Source organism: Bos taurus, chromosome 19 (assembly GCF_002263795.3).
Source record: "Bos taurus isolate L1 Dominette 01449 registration number 42190680 breed Hereford chromosome 19, ARS-UCD2.0, whole genome shotgun sequence".
NCBI lineage: Eukaryota > Metazoa > Chordata > Mammalia > Artiodactyla > Bovidae > Bos > Bos taurus.
Genome location: NC_037346.1, coordinates 46,467,412 through 46,483,671, shown reverse-complemented (window position 1 = coordinate 46,483,671; position 16,260 = coordinate 46,467,412). Strand labels below are relative to the sequence as shown.

The window sequence follows — 16,260 nt, the reverse complement described above, 5'->3', positions numbered from 1 at the left end:
AAAAAGTCAGACACGACTGAGTGACTGGGCACACATTAAAATCAATGTTGCCTTGAACATGTCTGCTTGTACATCAGTGCAAATTATTTTCTTAGATTTATTGCTGAAAGTGAATTTTTCTAAGCCATATGAAAACCTTACCAAAACACTACATAATGTTTTTCAAAGTTTTTTAAACCACTTTCACCATATTTAGCAACACTTATATTAACAGAAATATTAATTTTTGCCAAGTAGGTGGATATAAAAAGTCATCTCACTGTGACCTAAATTTTGCATTTTCCTGATTCCTACTGCTGCTGCTGCTGCTGCTAAGTCACTTCAGTCGTGTCCAACTCTGTGGACCCCATGGACTGCAGCACATCAGGCTCCTCCGTCCGTGGGATTTTCCAGGCAAGAGTACTGGAGTGGGGTGCCCCTGATGTTGCAAATCTTTTTATATGATTATTAGAAATTTGTGTTTGTTCACCTGGAAATGACTGTTCTTGAAATTTAGACATTTTTTCTATTAGATGGTTATTTTATAGGGGCTCCCTACAAATACTCTAAAATAATCATCTGCTGCTATGTGTTGCAAATAATCTTTACTCCGTTTGTTGCTTGTCCTATTTGTATTATCTTTTAATAAGAGAAGTTCTTCATTCTAATGTAGCAAAATTTATCAATCTTTTCTGCTTAATGATTTTGTATTTTTTTTTTTGAAACGTCCCTCCTAACACTAAGTCAGAAAATTTTTCCTCTTTTTTTCCTAAAACTTATACTGTTCACATCTGGAAAGTATTACTGAATATAGCATATAGATAGGGATTCAATTCCTTTTTTTCCGTTTGAAGAGTTAATTATTCCAGCACCATTTATTAAATGGTGTTTCTTTTTCCTCTTATGATCTACCACCTCATTATATATATTGCCATATATGTGTGTAGATAGATTTGGAAGTTCCTTCTATTGTCTTATTGATCAATTTCTCTATCCCTGTGCCATTCTCACACTGTTTAAATTACTATAGCTTTATAATGAGCCTGGATAATCCAGAAAGCACGTCTCAGTCAACACCATACACACACACACACACACACACACACACACACAACTACATATGTTTTTCTTCTTCTTGGCCTTTACTCACACATACAAATATTAGAATTAGCTCATCAAAAAAGTTAGGGTTTTATTAGTATTGTTTTGGATAAACATTAATCAGATTTGACAGTCTTGGGTCTCTGAATCCATGATATGGGGTATATTACCATTTATTTAGGTATTTGTAATGTCTTTTAAAAGTTTTATCATTTTATCCACATAGGTCTTATATAACTTACAGTAGATTTGTTTCTATTTCTTTTTACTTTTTATTATGAAAAATTGTAAATACATTCAAAATAGAAAGTAAATGGCAATGAGCACCATGTACACTCCCTAGATGCAAATATTATCAACTCATGGTCATTATTATTTTATCTATAACCATATACACTCCTCTACCTCACTCTCAACCTTTCTTTTTAGGAAAGTTGCTGCTATGTTCTAGGGGCACCTAAAAGAATTGGTACCTTTATTATGAACTGTGAGCTTTGACATAATAAACAGTCATTATTCGCCCCCCTTCATGCCTTTAGTCCTGACTTGTGTCAATCAGAGAGTAAAATCACAAACCCTACCTTCTGTTTACATTTTTGCCTACGGGGAAAAATGTCTGAAAAACTATTCAGTTAGTTCAGTTCAGTTCAGTTCAGTTGCTCAGTCATGTCCGACTCTTTGCGACCCCATGAATCGCAGCATGCTAGGCCTCCCTGTCCATCACCAACTCCTGGAGTTTACCCAAACTCATGTCCATCAAGTCGGTGATGCCATCCAGCCATCTCATCCTCTGTCGTCCCCTTCTCCTCCTGCCCCCAATCCCTCCCAGCATCAGGGTCTTTTCCAATGAGTCAACCCTTTGCATGAGGTGGCCAAAACACTGGAGTTTCAACTTCAGCATCAGTCCTTCCAATGAACACCCAGGACTGATCTCCTTCAGAATGGACTGGTTGGATCTCCTTGCAGTCCAAGGGATTCTCAAGAGTCTTCTCCAACACCACAGTTCAAAAGCATCAATTCTTTGGTGCTCAGCTTTCTTCACAGTCCAACTCTCACATCCATACATGACCACTGGAAAAACCATAGCCCTGACTAGACGGACCTTTGCTGGCAAAGTAATGTCTCTGCTTTTTAATATGTTATCTAGGTTGGTCATAACTTCCCTTCCAAGGAGTAAGCGTCTTTTAATTTCATGGCTGCAGTCACCATCTGCAGTGATTTTGGAGCCCAAAAAAATAAAGTCTGACACTGTTTCCACTGTTTCCCCATCTATTTGCCATGAAGTGATAGGACCACATGCCACGATCTTAGTTTTCTGAATGTTGAGCTTTAAGCCAACTTTTTCACTCTCCTCCTTCACTTTCATCAAGAGGCTTTTTAAGACTGCTTATTTCTGGACACTGAGATTTTGAGAGTCTTGTACTTTTTAGTATTTTTGTACTTTTCTGTATTGGCTTAACTTTAATGGACTTTTTTTCCAATAAAAACTGTAAAGTCATCACTCTGAGGAAAAGAATAGCAAACTGATCCTCTTTTCAGATATATCAACCCAGTTTTCCTGAAAATACGTCACTTACCACCAACTTCAGTCAACTCTGTGATCTTCTGAAATTCTGGCTTAGAAAGGTAAACTCCTAAATTTTGAAGACAAGTGTTCAGATCCCCATAATCAATATTTTCATCTTTAATTTTATCAATAGCTTTAACGACATCAGTCAACACTGAAAATAAAGCAGTATGCAAATAAGTCTTAAATATACGTCAAAAAGAAAACACCAATAGTAAGATGAATTTTGGTTTTAACACATCAACGAAATACTAAAAATTTCACAAATATTATATATGAAAAGAATTGATGCTTTCAAATTGTGGTTCTGAAGAAGACCCTTGAGAATCCCTTGGACAGCAAGGGGATCACACCACTCAATCCTAAAGGAAATCAAGCCTGAATATTCATTGGAAGGACTGATGCTAAAGTTCCAATACTTTGCCCACCTAATGCAAAGAGCGGACTTACTGGAAAAGACACTGATGCTGGGAAAGTTGAAGGCAGGAGGAAAAGGGAGTGACAGGCATGAGATGGTTGGATGGCATCATCAATTTATGGACATGAGTTTGAGCAAACTCTGGGAGATTAGTGAAGGACAGGGAACCCTAGCATGCTGGAGTGCTGCAGTCCATGGTTTCGCAAAGAGTCAGACATGACTGAGTGACTGAACAACTGAAAGTAGGTCAAATATGATCCAATTAGCTTTGAAGTGTGGTGAGAAGACAAAAAATAAACATAACAAGTTAAACATGTCTCCTTGGCAGGGGCTGTGAAAGAGGCAATATTTCTCTTAAGAGGTCTAATCACGACTAAGTTTAATCATAAGTAGTTTAATTATGACTAAACCTGGTTTAATCATGACTAGTATAGGATGATAATAAAAAATTTTATAATTTTTGTAAATTGTACTTTCTTTGGATAATTAGATTATGGTTTTGTTTATATTTTTCTTTATATTTCTGCATAATCCAAATATGTCTAATCACCTTGTATAACACAAATAATTATAAAAAGTATTTCATCTTCAAATGTTTCTCATAGACACTTTTAAAACGAGTGTAAAGAAATAACTCACAAAGAAAAAAAAGAAAAGTATTTTCAGAATCTTTAATAATATGAATATTAATAAGTTATAAAATCACAGTATGAAATATTTGGAGAAAAGAGAAGAAAGAATCAATGAACTGAAAGACAGAAAAATCACTCAATGAACAACACAAAGAAAATAGGTTGAAATAAAAAAGAAGAGAGTCTCAGGGACCTGTAGCTGTATAAAAAAATGATCTAACATTGTAAAATCAGAGTCTCAGAAGAAAAGAGAGACAGCATGGCTAAAAAGGTACTCAAAGAAATAACGGCTAAACAATTTCCAAATTTTTAGCAACAGATATGAACCTACAGATCCAAGAAAATAAGTGAAACTCAAACAGGATAAAGCCAAAGAAATCCATGTCAAGACACATCATAATTAAACACAGAGAAAAAATTTTTAAAGTAGTTAAAGAAAAATAACACCTTACCTATAGGGGGGAGAAAAACCTGATGAAGATTTCCCTCAGAAACCATGGACACCAGAAAAAAGTGGCACCATATTTTTCAAGTGCTGAAAGAAAAGAACTTTCAACCCCAAATTCATACTTAGAAAAAAAAATATCCTTCAGGAATGAAAGGAAAATCAAGATGTTCTCAGATGAAAGAAAATGAAGAGAATCTATTGACAGTAAACCAATGAATGGTTAAATGGAAGATGTTTAAACAGAAAGAAAAGGATAAAACAAAGAACTTTGGAGTATCAGGAAGGAAAAATAAAAAGTGGTAAGCCAAAATATGGGTAAATATAGTAGGCTTTCCTTCTCTTAATTTTTAAATCACATTTGATGGTTGAGGCAAAAATTATAAAACTGTCCAATATGCTTTTAAATATATGTAAAGGATATATTTAAGACAATTATATCATACATATGGGAGGATAAAGGGACATAAGGATAGACAATATTTCTATACTTCATTTGAACTGGTAAAATAATGACAGCAGTAGACTGTGATAAGTTATATATATATATATATATATATATATATATATATATATAAAATACCTGAAGCAACCACGAAAAAGAGATACATTCTAAAATAATATAGATAAATCAAAATGGAATTCTAAAAATGGGCAAAATATTTGAATATATATTTCACCAAAGACACCTGAATGGCTAGCAAACATATACAAAAATACTCAACATTATTAGCCATTAGGGAAATGAAAATTAAAAGCAAAATAAGATATCACTAGACACTTATTATAACAGTTAAAATTTTAAAAAACCAAGCGTTTACAAAGGTGTGAAGAAACTAGAATCTTTATACATTGCTGTTGAGAAAGAAAATGTTATAGCTACTTTGGAAAACAGTTTGGCAATTTGTTAAAAACCTAAACATAAATTTACTATACAGACTAACAATCTTTCTCCTAGGGATTTATCCATGAGAAATAAAAGCGTATGTCCATAGAAAGACATGTATGCAAATATTAATTTCATTACTACTGATAAAAGTCACAAATTGAAAAAGTCAAATGTCTATGAACTTGCCACCCATCAACAAAACAGAGTATATCTATAAACTGTAATATGAATTTGTCCATAAAAAGGAATGAACTATTGATACTTACTGCAACATGAATTAACCTTAAAAACATTATGCAAAATGAAGGAAGCCAAGTATGAAAGACATGTTGTATGATTTAATTTGTATTAACTGTCAAAAAAAAAAAGGCCAAATCATAAAGCCTGAAAGCAAATTAGTGGTTGTCTAGGGATTGGGTGAAGATGAATTAAAATGGGCATGAGAGAATTTTCAGGACTGATAGAAATGTTACAAACTGGATTGTGTCTACTTCTGGATATATAGCTAAAATAATCAAAGTAGCAGCCTAAAGAGATATCTGCATGCCCATCTGTATAGTAGTACTATTCACAACAGCCAAGTGGTGGAAGAAACACATGTGTGCACTGACAAATGAATAAGCAAAATGTGGTGTATCAGATCAAATCAGATCAGTCGCTCAGTCGTGTCCGACTCTTTGCGACCCCATGAACCGCAGCACGCCAGGCCTCCCTGTCCCTCACCTACTCCCAGAGTTCACTGAGACTCACGTCCATCGAGTCAGTGATGCCATCCGGCCATCTCATCCTCTGTCGTCCCCTTCTCCTCCTGCCCCCAATCCCTCCCAGCATCAGAGTCTTTTCCAGTGAGTCAACTCTTCGCATGAGGTGGCCAAAGTACTGGAGTTTCAGCTTTAGCATCATTCTTTCCAAAGAAATCCCAGGGCTGATCTCCTTTAGAATGGACTGGTTGGATCTCCTTGCAGTCCAAGGGACTTTCAAGAGTCTTCTCCAACACCACAGTTCAAAAGCATCAATTCTTCGGCACACAGCCTTCTTCACAGTCCAACTCTCACATCCATACATGACCACAGGAAAAACCATAGCCTTGACTAGACGGACCTTTGTTGGCAAAGTAATGTCTCTGCTTTTGAATATGCTATCTAGGTTGGTCATAACTTTCCTTCCAAGGAGTAAGCGTATTTTAATTTCATGGCTTAAGTCACCATCTGTAGTGATTTTGGAGCCCAGAAAAATAAAGTCTGACACTGTTTCCACTGTTTCCCCATCTATTTCCCATAAAGTGGTGGGACCGGATGCCATGATCTTCATTTTCTGAATGTTGAGCTTTAAGCCAACTTTTTCACTCTCCTCTTTCACTTTCATCAAGAGGCTTTTGAGTTCCTCTTCACTTTCTGCCATAAGGGTGGTGTCATCTGCATATCTGAGGTTATTGATATTTCTCCCGGCAATCTTGATTCCAGCTTGTGTTTCTTCCAGTCCAGCGTTTCTCATGATGTACTCTGCATATAAGTTAAATAAACAGGGTGACAATATACAGCCTTGACGTACTCCTTTTCCTATTTGGAACCAGTCTGTTGTTCCATGTCCAGTTCTAACTGTTGCTTCCTGACCTGCATACACATTTCTCAAGAGGCAGATCAGGTGGTCTGGTATTCCCATCTCTTTCAGAATTTTCCAGTTTATTGTGATCCACATAGTCAAAGGCTTTGACATAGTCAATAAAGCAGAAATAGATGTTTTCCTGGAACTCTCTTGCTTTTTCTATGATCCAGCAGATGTTGGCAATTTGATCTCTGGTTCCTCTGCCTTTTCTAAAACCAGCTTGAACATCAGGAAGTTCACCGTTCACGTACTGCTGAAGCCTGGCTTGGAGAATTTTGAGCATTACTTTACTAGCGTGTGAGATGAGTGCAATTGTGCGGTAGTTGGAGCATTCTTTGGCATTGCCTTTCTTTGGGATTGGAATGAAAACTGACCTTTTCCGGTTCTGTGGCCACTGCTGAGTTTTCCAAATTTGCTGGCATGTTGAGTGCAGCACTTTCACAGCATCATCTTCCAGGATTTGGAATAGCTCAACTGGAATTCCATGACCTCCACTAGCTTTGTTCGTAGTGATGCTTTCTAAGGCCCACTTGACTTCACATTCCAGGATGTCTGGCTCTAGGTTAGTGATCACACCATCGTGATTATCTGGGTTGTGAAGATCTTTTTTGTACAGTTCTTCTGTGTATTCTTGCCATCTCTTCTTAATATCTTCTGCTTCTGTCACAATTTGTATGGAAATACAAAAAACCTTGAATAGCCAAAGCTATCTTGAGAAAGAAGAATGGAACTGGAGGAATCAACCTACCTGACTTCAGGCTCTACTACAAAGCCACAGTTATCAAGACAGTATGGTACTGGCACAAAGACAGAAATATTGATCAATGGAACAAAATAGAAAGCCCAGAGATAAATCCACGCACATATGGACACCTTTTCTTTGACAAAGGAGGCAAGAATATACAATGGAGAAAAGACAATCTCTTTAACAAGTGGTGCTGGGAAAACTGGTCAACCACTTGTAAAAGAATGAAACTAGAACACTTTCTAACACCATACACAAAAATAAACTCAAAATGGATTAAACATCTCAACGTAAGATCAGAAACTATAAAACTCCTAGAGGAGAACATAGGCAAAACACTCTCCGACATACATCACAGCAGGATCCTCTATGACCCACCTCCCAGAATATTGGAAATAAAAGCAAAAATAAACAAATGGGACCTAATTAAACTTTAAAGCTTCTGCACAACAAAGGAAACTATTAGCAAGGTGAAAAGGCAGCCTTCAGAATGGGAGAAAATAATAGCAAATGAAGCAACTGACAAACAACTAATCTCAAAAATATACAAGCAACTCTTACAGCTCAACTCCAGAAAAATAAATGACCCAATCAAAAAATGGGCCAAAGAACTAAATAGACATTTCTCCCAAGAAGACATACAGATGGCTAACAAACACATGAAAAGATGCTCAATATCACTCATTATCAGAGAAATGCAAACCAAAACCACTATGAGGTACCATTTCACGCCAGTCAGAATGGCTGCAATCCAAAAGTCTACAAGCAATATATGCTGGAGAGGGTGTGGAGAAAAGGGAACCCTCTTACACTGTTGGTGGGAATGCAAACTAGTACAGCCACTATGGAGAACAGTGTGGAGATTCCTTAAAAAACTGGAAATAGAACTGCCTTATGATCCAGCAATCCCACTGCTGGGCATACACACTGAGGAAACCAGAAGGGAAAGAGACACGTGTACCCCAATGTTCATCGCAGCACTGTTTATAATAGCCAGGACATGGAAGCAACCTAGATGCCCATCAGCAGATGAATGGATAAGAAAGCTGTGGTACATATACACAATGGAGTATTACTCAGCCATTAAAAAGAATACATTTGAATCACTTCTAATGAGGTGGATGAAACTGGAGCCTATTATACAGAGTGAAGTAAGCCAGAAAGAAAAACACCAATACAGTATACTAACGCATATATATGGAATTTAGAAAGATGGTAACAATAACCCTGTGTACGAGATAGCAAAAGAGACACTGATATATAGATCAGTCTTACGGACTCTGTGGGGGAGGGAGAGGGTGGGGAGATTTGGGAGAATGGCATTGAAACATGTATAATATCATGTATGAGACTAGTCGCCAGTCCAGGTTCGATGCACGATACTGAATGCTTGGGGCTGGTGCACTGGGATGACCCAGAAGGAGGGTGTGGGGAGGGAGGAGGGAGGAGGGTTCAGGATGAGGAACACAGGTATACCTGTGGCGGATTCATTTCGATATTTGGCAAAACTAATACAATATTATAAAGTTTAAAAATAAAATTAAATTAAAAAAAAAATCTTCTGCTTCTGTTAGGTCCACAGGGGAATATTATTCAACATGAAAAAGGAAGGAAATTCTGATACATGCTACAACACAGATCTTGAGGGCATTATGATAAACAAAATAAGCCAGTCACAGAAAGACAAATGCTGTATGATTCTACTAGGGTATCTCAAGTGAACAAATTCACAAAAACAGAAAGTATTGTAGAATGATGATTTCCAGAGATGGAGGGTCAAGGATGGGTAATTTTTATTTAACTGGTATCGGTATATAGATATAACTGGTATACAGATTAAGCACAAGCTGGAATCAAGATTGCTGGGAGAAATATCAATAACCCCAGATGTGCAGATGTTACCACCCTTACGGCAGAAAGCGAAGAAGAACTAAAGAGCCTCTTGATGAAAGTGAAAGAGGAGAGTGAAAAAGTTGGCTTAAAACTCAACATTCAGAAAACTAAGATCATGGCATCTGGTCCCATCACTTCATGGCAAATAGATGGAGAAACAATGGAAACAGTGACAGACTTTATTTGGGTGGCGGGGCTCCAAAATCACTGCAGATGGTGACTGCAGCCATGAAATTAAAAGACACTTGATTCTTGGAAGAAAAGTTATGACCAACCTAGACAACGTATTAAAAAGCAGAGACATTACTTTGCCAACAAAGGTCCATCTGGTAAAAGCTCTGGTTTTTCCAGTAGTCATGTATGGATGTAAGAGTTGGACTATAAAGAAAGCTGAGCACCAAAGAATTGATGCTTTTGAACTGTGGTGCTGGAGAAGACTCTTGAGAGTCCCTTGGACTGCAAGGAGATCCAACCAGTCCATCCTAAAGGAAATCAGTTCTGAATATTCATTGGAAGGACTGATGCTGAAGCTGAAACTCCAATACACTTTGCCACCTGATGCAAAGAACTGATTGATTTGAAAAGACCCTGATGTTGGGAAAGATTGAAGGCAGGAGGAGAAGGGGACAACAGAGGATGAGATGGTTGGATGACATCACTGACTCGATGGACATGAGTGAGTAAACTCTGGGAATTGGTGATGGACAGGGAGGCAAATGCCAGGAGACAGTGATGGACAGGGAAGCCTGGCATGCTGCAGTCCATGGGGTTGCAAAGAGTCGGACAGGACTCAGCAACTGAACTGAACTGAACTGATAAGAGTTTCAATTTTGTAAGATAAAAAGCTCTGGAGATTGGTTGCACAACAATGTGAATGCACTTAAAACTAAAATTACTGAAATGTACATTTAAAAATTGGTAAGATGGTGAGATTTGCCTGGTGGTCCAGTGGCTAAGAATCTGCCTTCCAGTGCAGGAGATACAGGTTCAATCCCTGGTCAGGGAACTAAGATCCCATATGCTGTGGAGCAACTAAACCCACGTGCACTGCAACTAGAAAAAGCCTATGCGCCACAACAAAAGCCCACTCGTCACAACTAAAAAAAGCCTGTGCACCACAACAAAGACCCAGAGCAAAGAGTCAGCTATGACCAAGACAGACACTACTTCACAAAATAGCAATGAAAGAATGATTGAATTTGTGAATGAATGATTGCATGGTGAAGCATTCAAGAAACCGATTTACTACTAGCATCTTGAAGGAATCCAGAGATTTAAGCACTTATATTAACCAGAAATGACAAATGATAATATAGCTTTTAACATGAGATTCTTCATCTAGGTATAAAAGGAAGTTTCTTCCTTTGGATTAATTTTTTCTTATCTGAGAAGTCTTTAAGGAGAGACAGAAAGTTAACTTCTTTTTAAGCATATGAATAAACAGAAGGAAATAAAACAGCATGCCTTCATAACTTTCATTGCTTTTTAATCTCACAGAAAAAAATTAATTATTTATATAAAACATTAAAATATTGCAAATAATAAAAAACTAGATTGTGGTGTGACTATAAATTTGTAAATCAGTGCATGGGAGATTCTATGTATGTAAATTTTACCTCAATAGAACTGTTTCTTTTTTAATGTTCTAAAACAAAGATAAACCAAAGTATTTGATTCAAACAAGTTCCTCCTTAAAAAAGTAAATCATTCATCAATAGCTAATAATGGAGCTAATTACCTATTTGACCTCCTCATTATCATTATCATTACTGTACATGGGTATAGCACTCTCCAGTTCATAAAATCCACATAACAATTCTGTGAAGTAAGCAAGTTAATTCTTAGTACCATGATACGTAAAGTTTTTAAAAAACTGCCAATGGCTTGTTAAAGGTTTTGTAATTATTAGTACATAAAAAAGCAAATTCAGTTCATTGAACCTAATTCTCCTCAACCTAACTGCTCTTTCCTCAAATGACTTTAAAATAAACTTCCTACCTACCATCATATTCAGGAAGATTTTGCTCTTTAGAGACAGCACTCACAAAGTCATCTAATTTCACCATTCCGTTTTCTGTAAAATAAAAAGTTGAGATGATACATTCTATTATGCTGCTGCTGCTGCTGCTAAGTCACTTCAGTCGTGTCCAACTCTGTGCGACCCCATAGACAGCAGCCCACCAGGCTCCCCCGTCCCTAGGATTCTCCAGGCGAGAACACTGGAGTGGGTTGCCATACTTATGTGTAAAAGGCAAATTCACATTTTAATACAACTATGAAAAAAAATACTTACCTTCACTTAATCATCAGCTTATTTCTTCTACATAGCCTGTCTCCCTAGATGAGTCTTTCTAAATTAGGTCTGTTCATTTCATTTCAACAATCACTGAGAGTATATTAGTGCCAAGAACTATGCTAGGCACCAAGGACACCAAAGTAAGTAAGACACAGTCCCTGCTTTTTCAATGTTTATTATAAAGTGCAAAGGACAGGGTTAGGTACTCAGTTCTTGATAGATACAGGAAAAAGGAAAGGTGCCCAAAGAGATGGACCATGAGAAAGCTAATGAGTCTATTTCACATAATTATGAAAACCCAGTCAACCAATATGCTATCCACTGATACCTTGACAATGCTAACCAGCCCTAACAGACCCACATATCCCCAATCCCTACCCCCAGTATCCAGCTAGTCCAAACAACACCTATTTTAGGTACAAACCTTCCACAGTGTTCATACTAATCCTGATAATCAGAAAAAAGGCTGAAAAAATTTAGTGGCTTCTACCCTTTAGATTTTTTAAAATTTATTTTGTATTAAGGTAATATTCATCTACAGCATTACATGTATATTTCTACCTCAATATACGCTACAGTGTGCTCACTACCAAAAATGTAGTTTCCATCTGTTATCATACAATTGATCCCTTTTACCCATTTTGTTCCACCCCCAACACTTACCCCTGGTAACCATTTACTCTGATCTCTACTCCTTAGATTTTTTTTAAAAATCAAACCTTCTTTCTTATTTGCCTTACCTAACAGTTTTGCTCAGGGTCTAATAATTCACTTCTAATGTTATTTCTGTCAGTCTTTTCGCAAAATGTTGCCTATGCCCTCTTTTCAACTGAACTTTTGCTGTGGAAAATTCTTACTTAATGATAAAGCAACTTCTCTAACACAAAAACCTTTCTTAGAAACTCAAACTCTGCCCTAAACTTAGGCTGGTGAGTGAGATATGCTATTTTATTCCTAGACGCTATTTAATAACTGCTTGCCTTGATTAAGTATCACTAGCCCTAAATTCCTAGCTACAGTACTCCCTCTACATTTTAGAATCTCCAATTATTTCTCCTTGGACTCCCTAGGCTATTTACTGAGAGATTTTTGAACCTTTGGGGTATCGCAGTCTTGCTACTTGAACCTCTCTTCTATAACTAGATAAGCTTTCCCCAGGATCTGTCCCACACTAGAAGACACAGCTAGGACTAGTGATGAAGAACCTTACAGAAAGAATTCTGAAATACAAAAGACCTACCTAGACCCTCCAAATCAATCTATTACATCAAATTTCCCAGAAATCATTTTTTACTACTCTCAATTTTAAAATATATGTATATACTGGTGTATAGTTGATTTACAACCTTGTGTTATTAATAGTTTTTGCTCTACAGCAAGGTGAATTAGTAATACATATATCCACTTTTTTTAGATTATTTTCCCATATAGGTCATTACAGAGTACTGAGTGAAGTTCTCTGTGCTACACAGTTGGTCCTTATTAGTTACCTATTTTATATATAACTACTTCCAATTTTTGTTTGTTCTTTCTGAATCTTCTTTAGAATGACCCATTCCATTCCCAGTTGAGAGATCTTACTCCAACATTTAATAATATCATGTAAAACTATCTAATTTTTTTTCAAAAAGTTTGATATTATCAGTCTCTCACCATTTCTAGCAGTTTCGGTCACAATCTTCTTGAATTCTTTATCTGATAAAGTAATTCCTATTGAAGGCAAAATGGACTGAAGTTCTTCTGCATCTATGTAATTTTCTTGGAGTTTTTTGATAGTTTCACAGACATTTCCTAAATATACAAAATGTGGAAGACTATTCAGCAACATAATTTATGTGTCTTAGCAATAATTGGCAGCTAAAGTCTTTTTCTTATAATCAGAAATCAAGTTTTACTTAATACCACCTTAAAACTCTTCATATTTATGTTGTATCTTACATTATACCTAATGTTTCTCTTACAGCTCAAACACAAAACTGTCTTGAAATTCTATGAACATTTATAAACTATTTGTTTGGAGGATCAATCTGTTCCAGTGGCCCAGCCAATGAGGTTTGATTCTTTGTTTGGTGGGGGGGCATATCACACAGCTTGTAGATCTTAATTCCCCAAACAGGGACTGAACCCAGACATTTAGCTGTGAAAGCACAGAGTCCCAACCACTGGACTGCCGAGGAATTCCCTGCAGCTTGTTTCTGATTAAAATATAATGAAGGAGTCCAAGAGATCAAAACATCAATGTGTCATGTTTAAATTTCAAGATTTCAGACAAAATTGGGAGTTCTCTCCCATCCTATCACTTTACCTACCATTTTTCAGTTCACGACCTTCAAAATTATAAAATTCTAGCAGACACACATGACCGTAATGAGCTTCCTAATATAATGTACTGAAATGGGAAAAATATCACCTCTGTTGTATCCTGGCAAAAATGTATACCCTGAATTTATTCATGAAGAAATACAAGAAAACCCAAAATGAGGGACACTACACAAAACAACTAGTCAATGCTCTTCCAAAGTATCAAGGTCATGAAATATTGAAAAACCATCCCAGATTGAAGGAGACTAGGACACATGACAACTAAGTGTAACATGTGGTCCTGAATGAGATTCTGGATCAGAAACAGGACATCCATAGAAAAACAGTCAAATTTTTAATAAGGTCCTATATTAGTAAATATTGTTGTATCAGTGTTAATTTTCCAGTTTTTTGTTATACTGTGGTTATATAAGATATTAATAGGTCAGAACGTTAGATGAAGAGTATGTAGAAATGTTTTCATTTCTGTGTAATTCTTATTAATTTAAAATTATTTAATAATGAAAAATGTTAAATGTTTTTTAAATGTAAATCAAGTGGCAGTCACATTTCACAGATGCTCAATCATCATCAGTTTATTTGGAGAAGTTGTATGAGATAAACTATTTTATCCTTTTCCAAATACAGAATGCTAAGTATGACAGTGGTAGGTGAAATCATTTGATTTTAGTGATACCAGCAAGGTAGATAACCACTTTCGACCACAATCCTGTTCTACCCACTGGCTAAATGCCTGCTACTCCATTATTCCCTTAATCAGAGCTTTAATTCTTAATGAAATACAAGAAAACTCAGAGACAGAAATAAGGCATGGCATAAAAGCAGTGCATCAGTAAAGGAATCAGAATAAACATCTTTATGCCTCCTTAATAGATAACACTCCTTTTTCAACTGAGTTATTAGAAGCATGCATGTGTGTGTGTTAGTCGCTCCATCGTGTTCAACTCTTTGCGACCCTGTGGATGGTAGCCCACCAGACTCCTCTGTCCATGGATTCTCCAAGCAAGAATACTGGAGTGGGTTGCCATTCCCTTCTCCAGGGGATCTTTTTGACCCAGGGATTGAACCCAGGTCTCCTGCACTGCAGGCAGATTTGTTAACATCTGAGCCACCAGGGAATAAGAATCACTAATGATTCACAAAGCATTCATCTTAACAACTACAGTCAGTACTAAATATAATTTTTAAAGGCTGGTAAATTTCTTGAAATAAAACAAATATAAATTAACTCCAGCTGAGGTCTACAGAAAGGAGTGTTTAAGTGGGTTCCTTACACAATATGTCCCTGGAGAAGGACATGGCAACCCACTCCAGCATTCTTCCTTGGAGAAGCCCATGGACAGAGACGCCTGGTGGGTTATGGTCCATAGTGTTGCAAAGAGTTGGACATGACTGAAGTGACTAAGCATGCATGCACATACACAATACTTCCATGATATAAGTAGTACATAAGAGAAAAACATACTCTGGCTGGGAAGTCACTGCTCATCTTTGAGGAATATCATAAAGCCTTAGGGATCTGAGATGTATACTATTAATTATTTTCTCTTGATATTCCCACATCCATAAGAAATAATACCTGAACAGTGTGGAGATTCCTTAAAAATCTGGAAATAGAACTGCCATACAACCCAGCAATCCCACTGCTGGGCATACACACGGAGGAAACCAGAACTGAAAGAGACACGTATACCCCAATGTTCATCACAGCACTGTTTACAATAGCCAGGACATGCAAGCAAATTGATGCCCATCAGCAGACAAATGGATAAGAAAGTTGTGGTACATATACACAATGGAATATTACTCAGCTATTAAAAAGAATGCATTTGAATCACTTCTAATGAGGTGGATGAAACAGGAGCCTATTATACAGAGTGAAGTAAGTCAGAAAGAAAAACACCAATACAGTACATTAACGCATATATATGGAATTTAGAAAGATGGTAATGATGACCATATATGCAAGACAGCAAAAGAGACACAGATGTAAAGAACAGACTTTTGGACTCTGGGAGAAGGCGAGGGTGGGATGATTTGAGAGAATAGCATTGAAACATGTATATTATCATGTGTGAAATAGATCTCCAGTCCAGGTTCGATTCATGAGACAGGGTGCTCAGGGCTAGTGCACTGGGATGACCCTGAGGGATGGGATGGGGAGGGAGGTGGGAGGGGGATTCAGGATGGGAACACACTGTACACCCATGGCTGATTCATGTGAATGTATGGCAAAAAAAATCACAATATTGTAATTACCTTCCAATTAAAATTAAGAAAAAAAAAAAAGAATACCTGAAGTACTATGGATATCCTAAATTTAAATTATGGAACTCTGAGCAAAAATTTCACATAGACTTCATATATA

At 36.8% G+C, this 16,260-nt stretch overlaps 1 protein-coding gene across 1 annotated transcript in view; it reads right to left on the bottom strand.

The window, feature by feature from the left end:
• Window positions 1-16,260, bottom strand: part of EFCAB13 (EF-hand calcium binding domain 13) — a 210,438-nt gene that overhangs the window by 126,682 nt on the left and 67,496 nt on the right. Inside the window, exons 11-13 of the mRNA XM_059878370.1 lie at window positions 13,224-13,361; window positions 11,277-11,348; window positions 2,658-2,801 (exon numbers count right to left, since the gene is read on the bottom strand). Of these exons, the coding sequence (XP_059734353.1) occupies window positions 2,658-2,801; window positions 11,277-11,348; window positions 13,224-13,361 (354 nt within the window). The remainder of the gene's footprint in view (window positions 1-2,657; window positions 2,802-11,276; window positions 11,349-13,223; window positions 13,362-16,260) is intronic.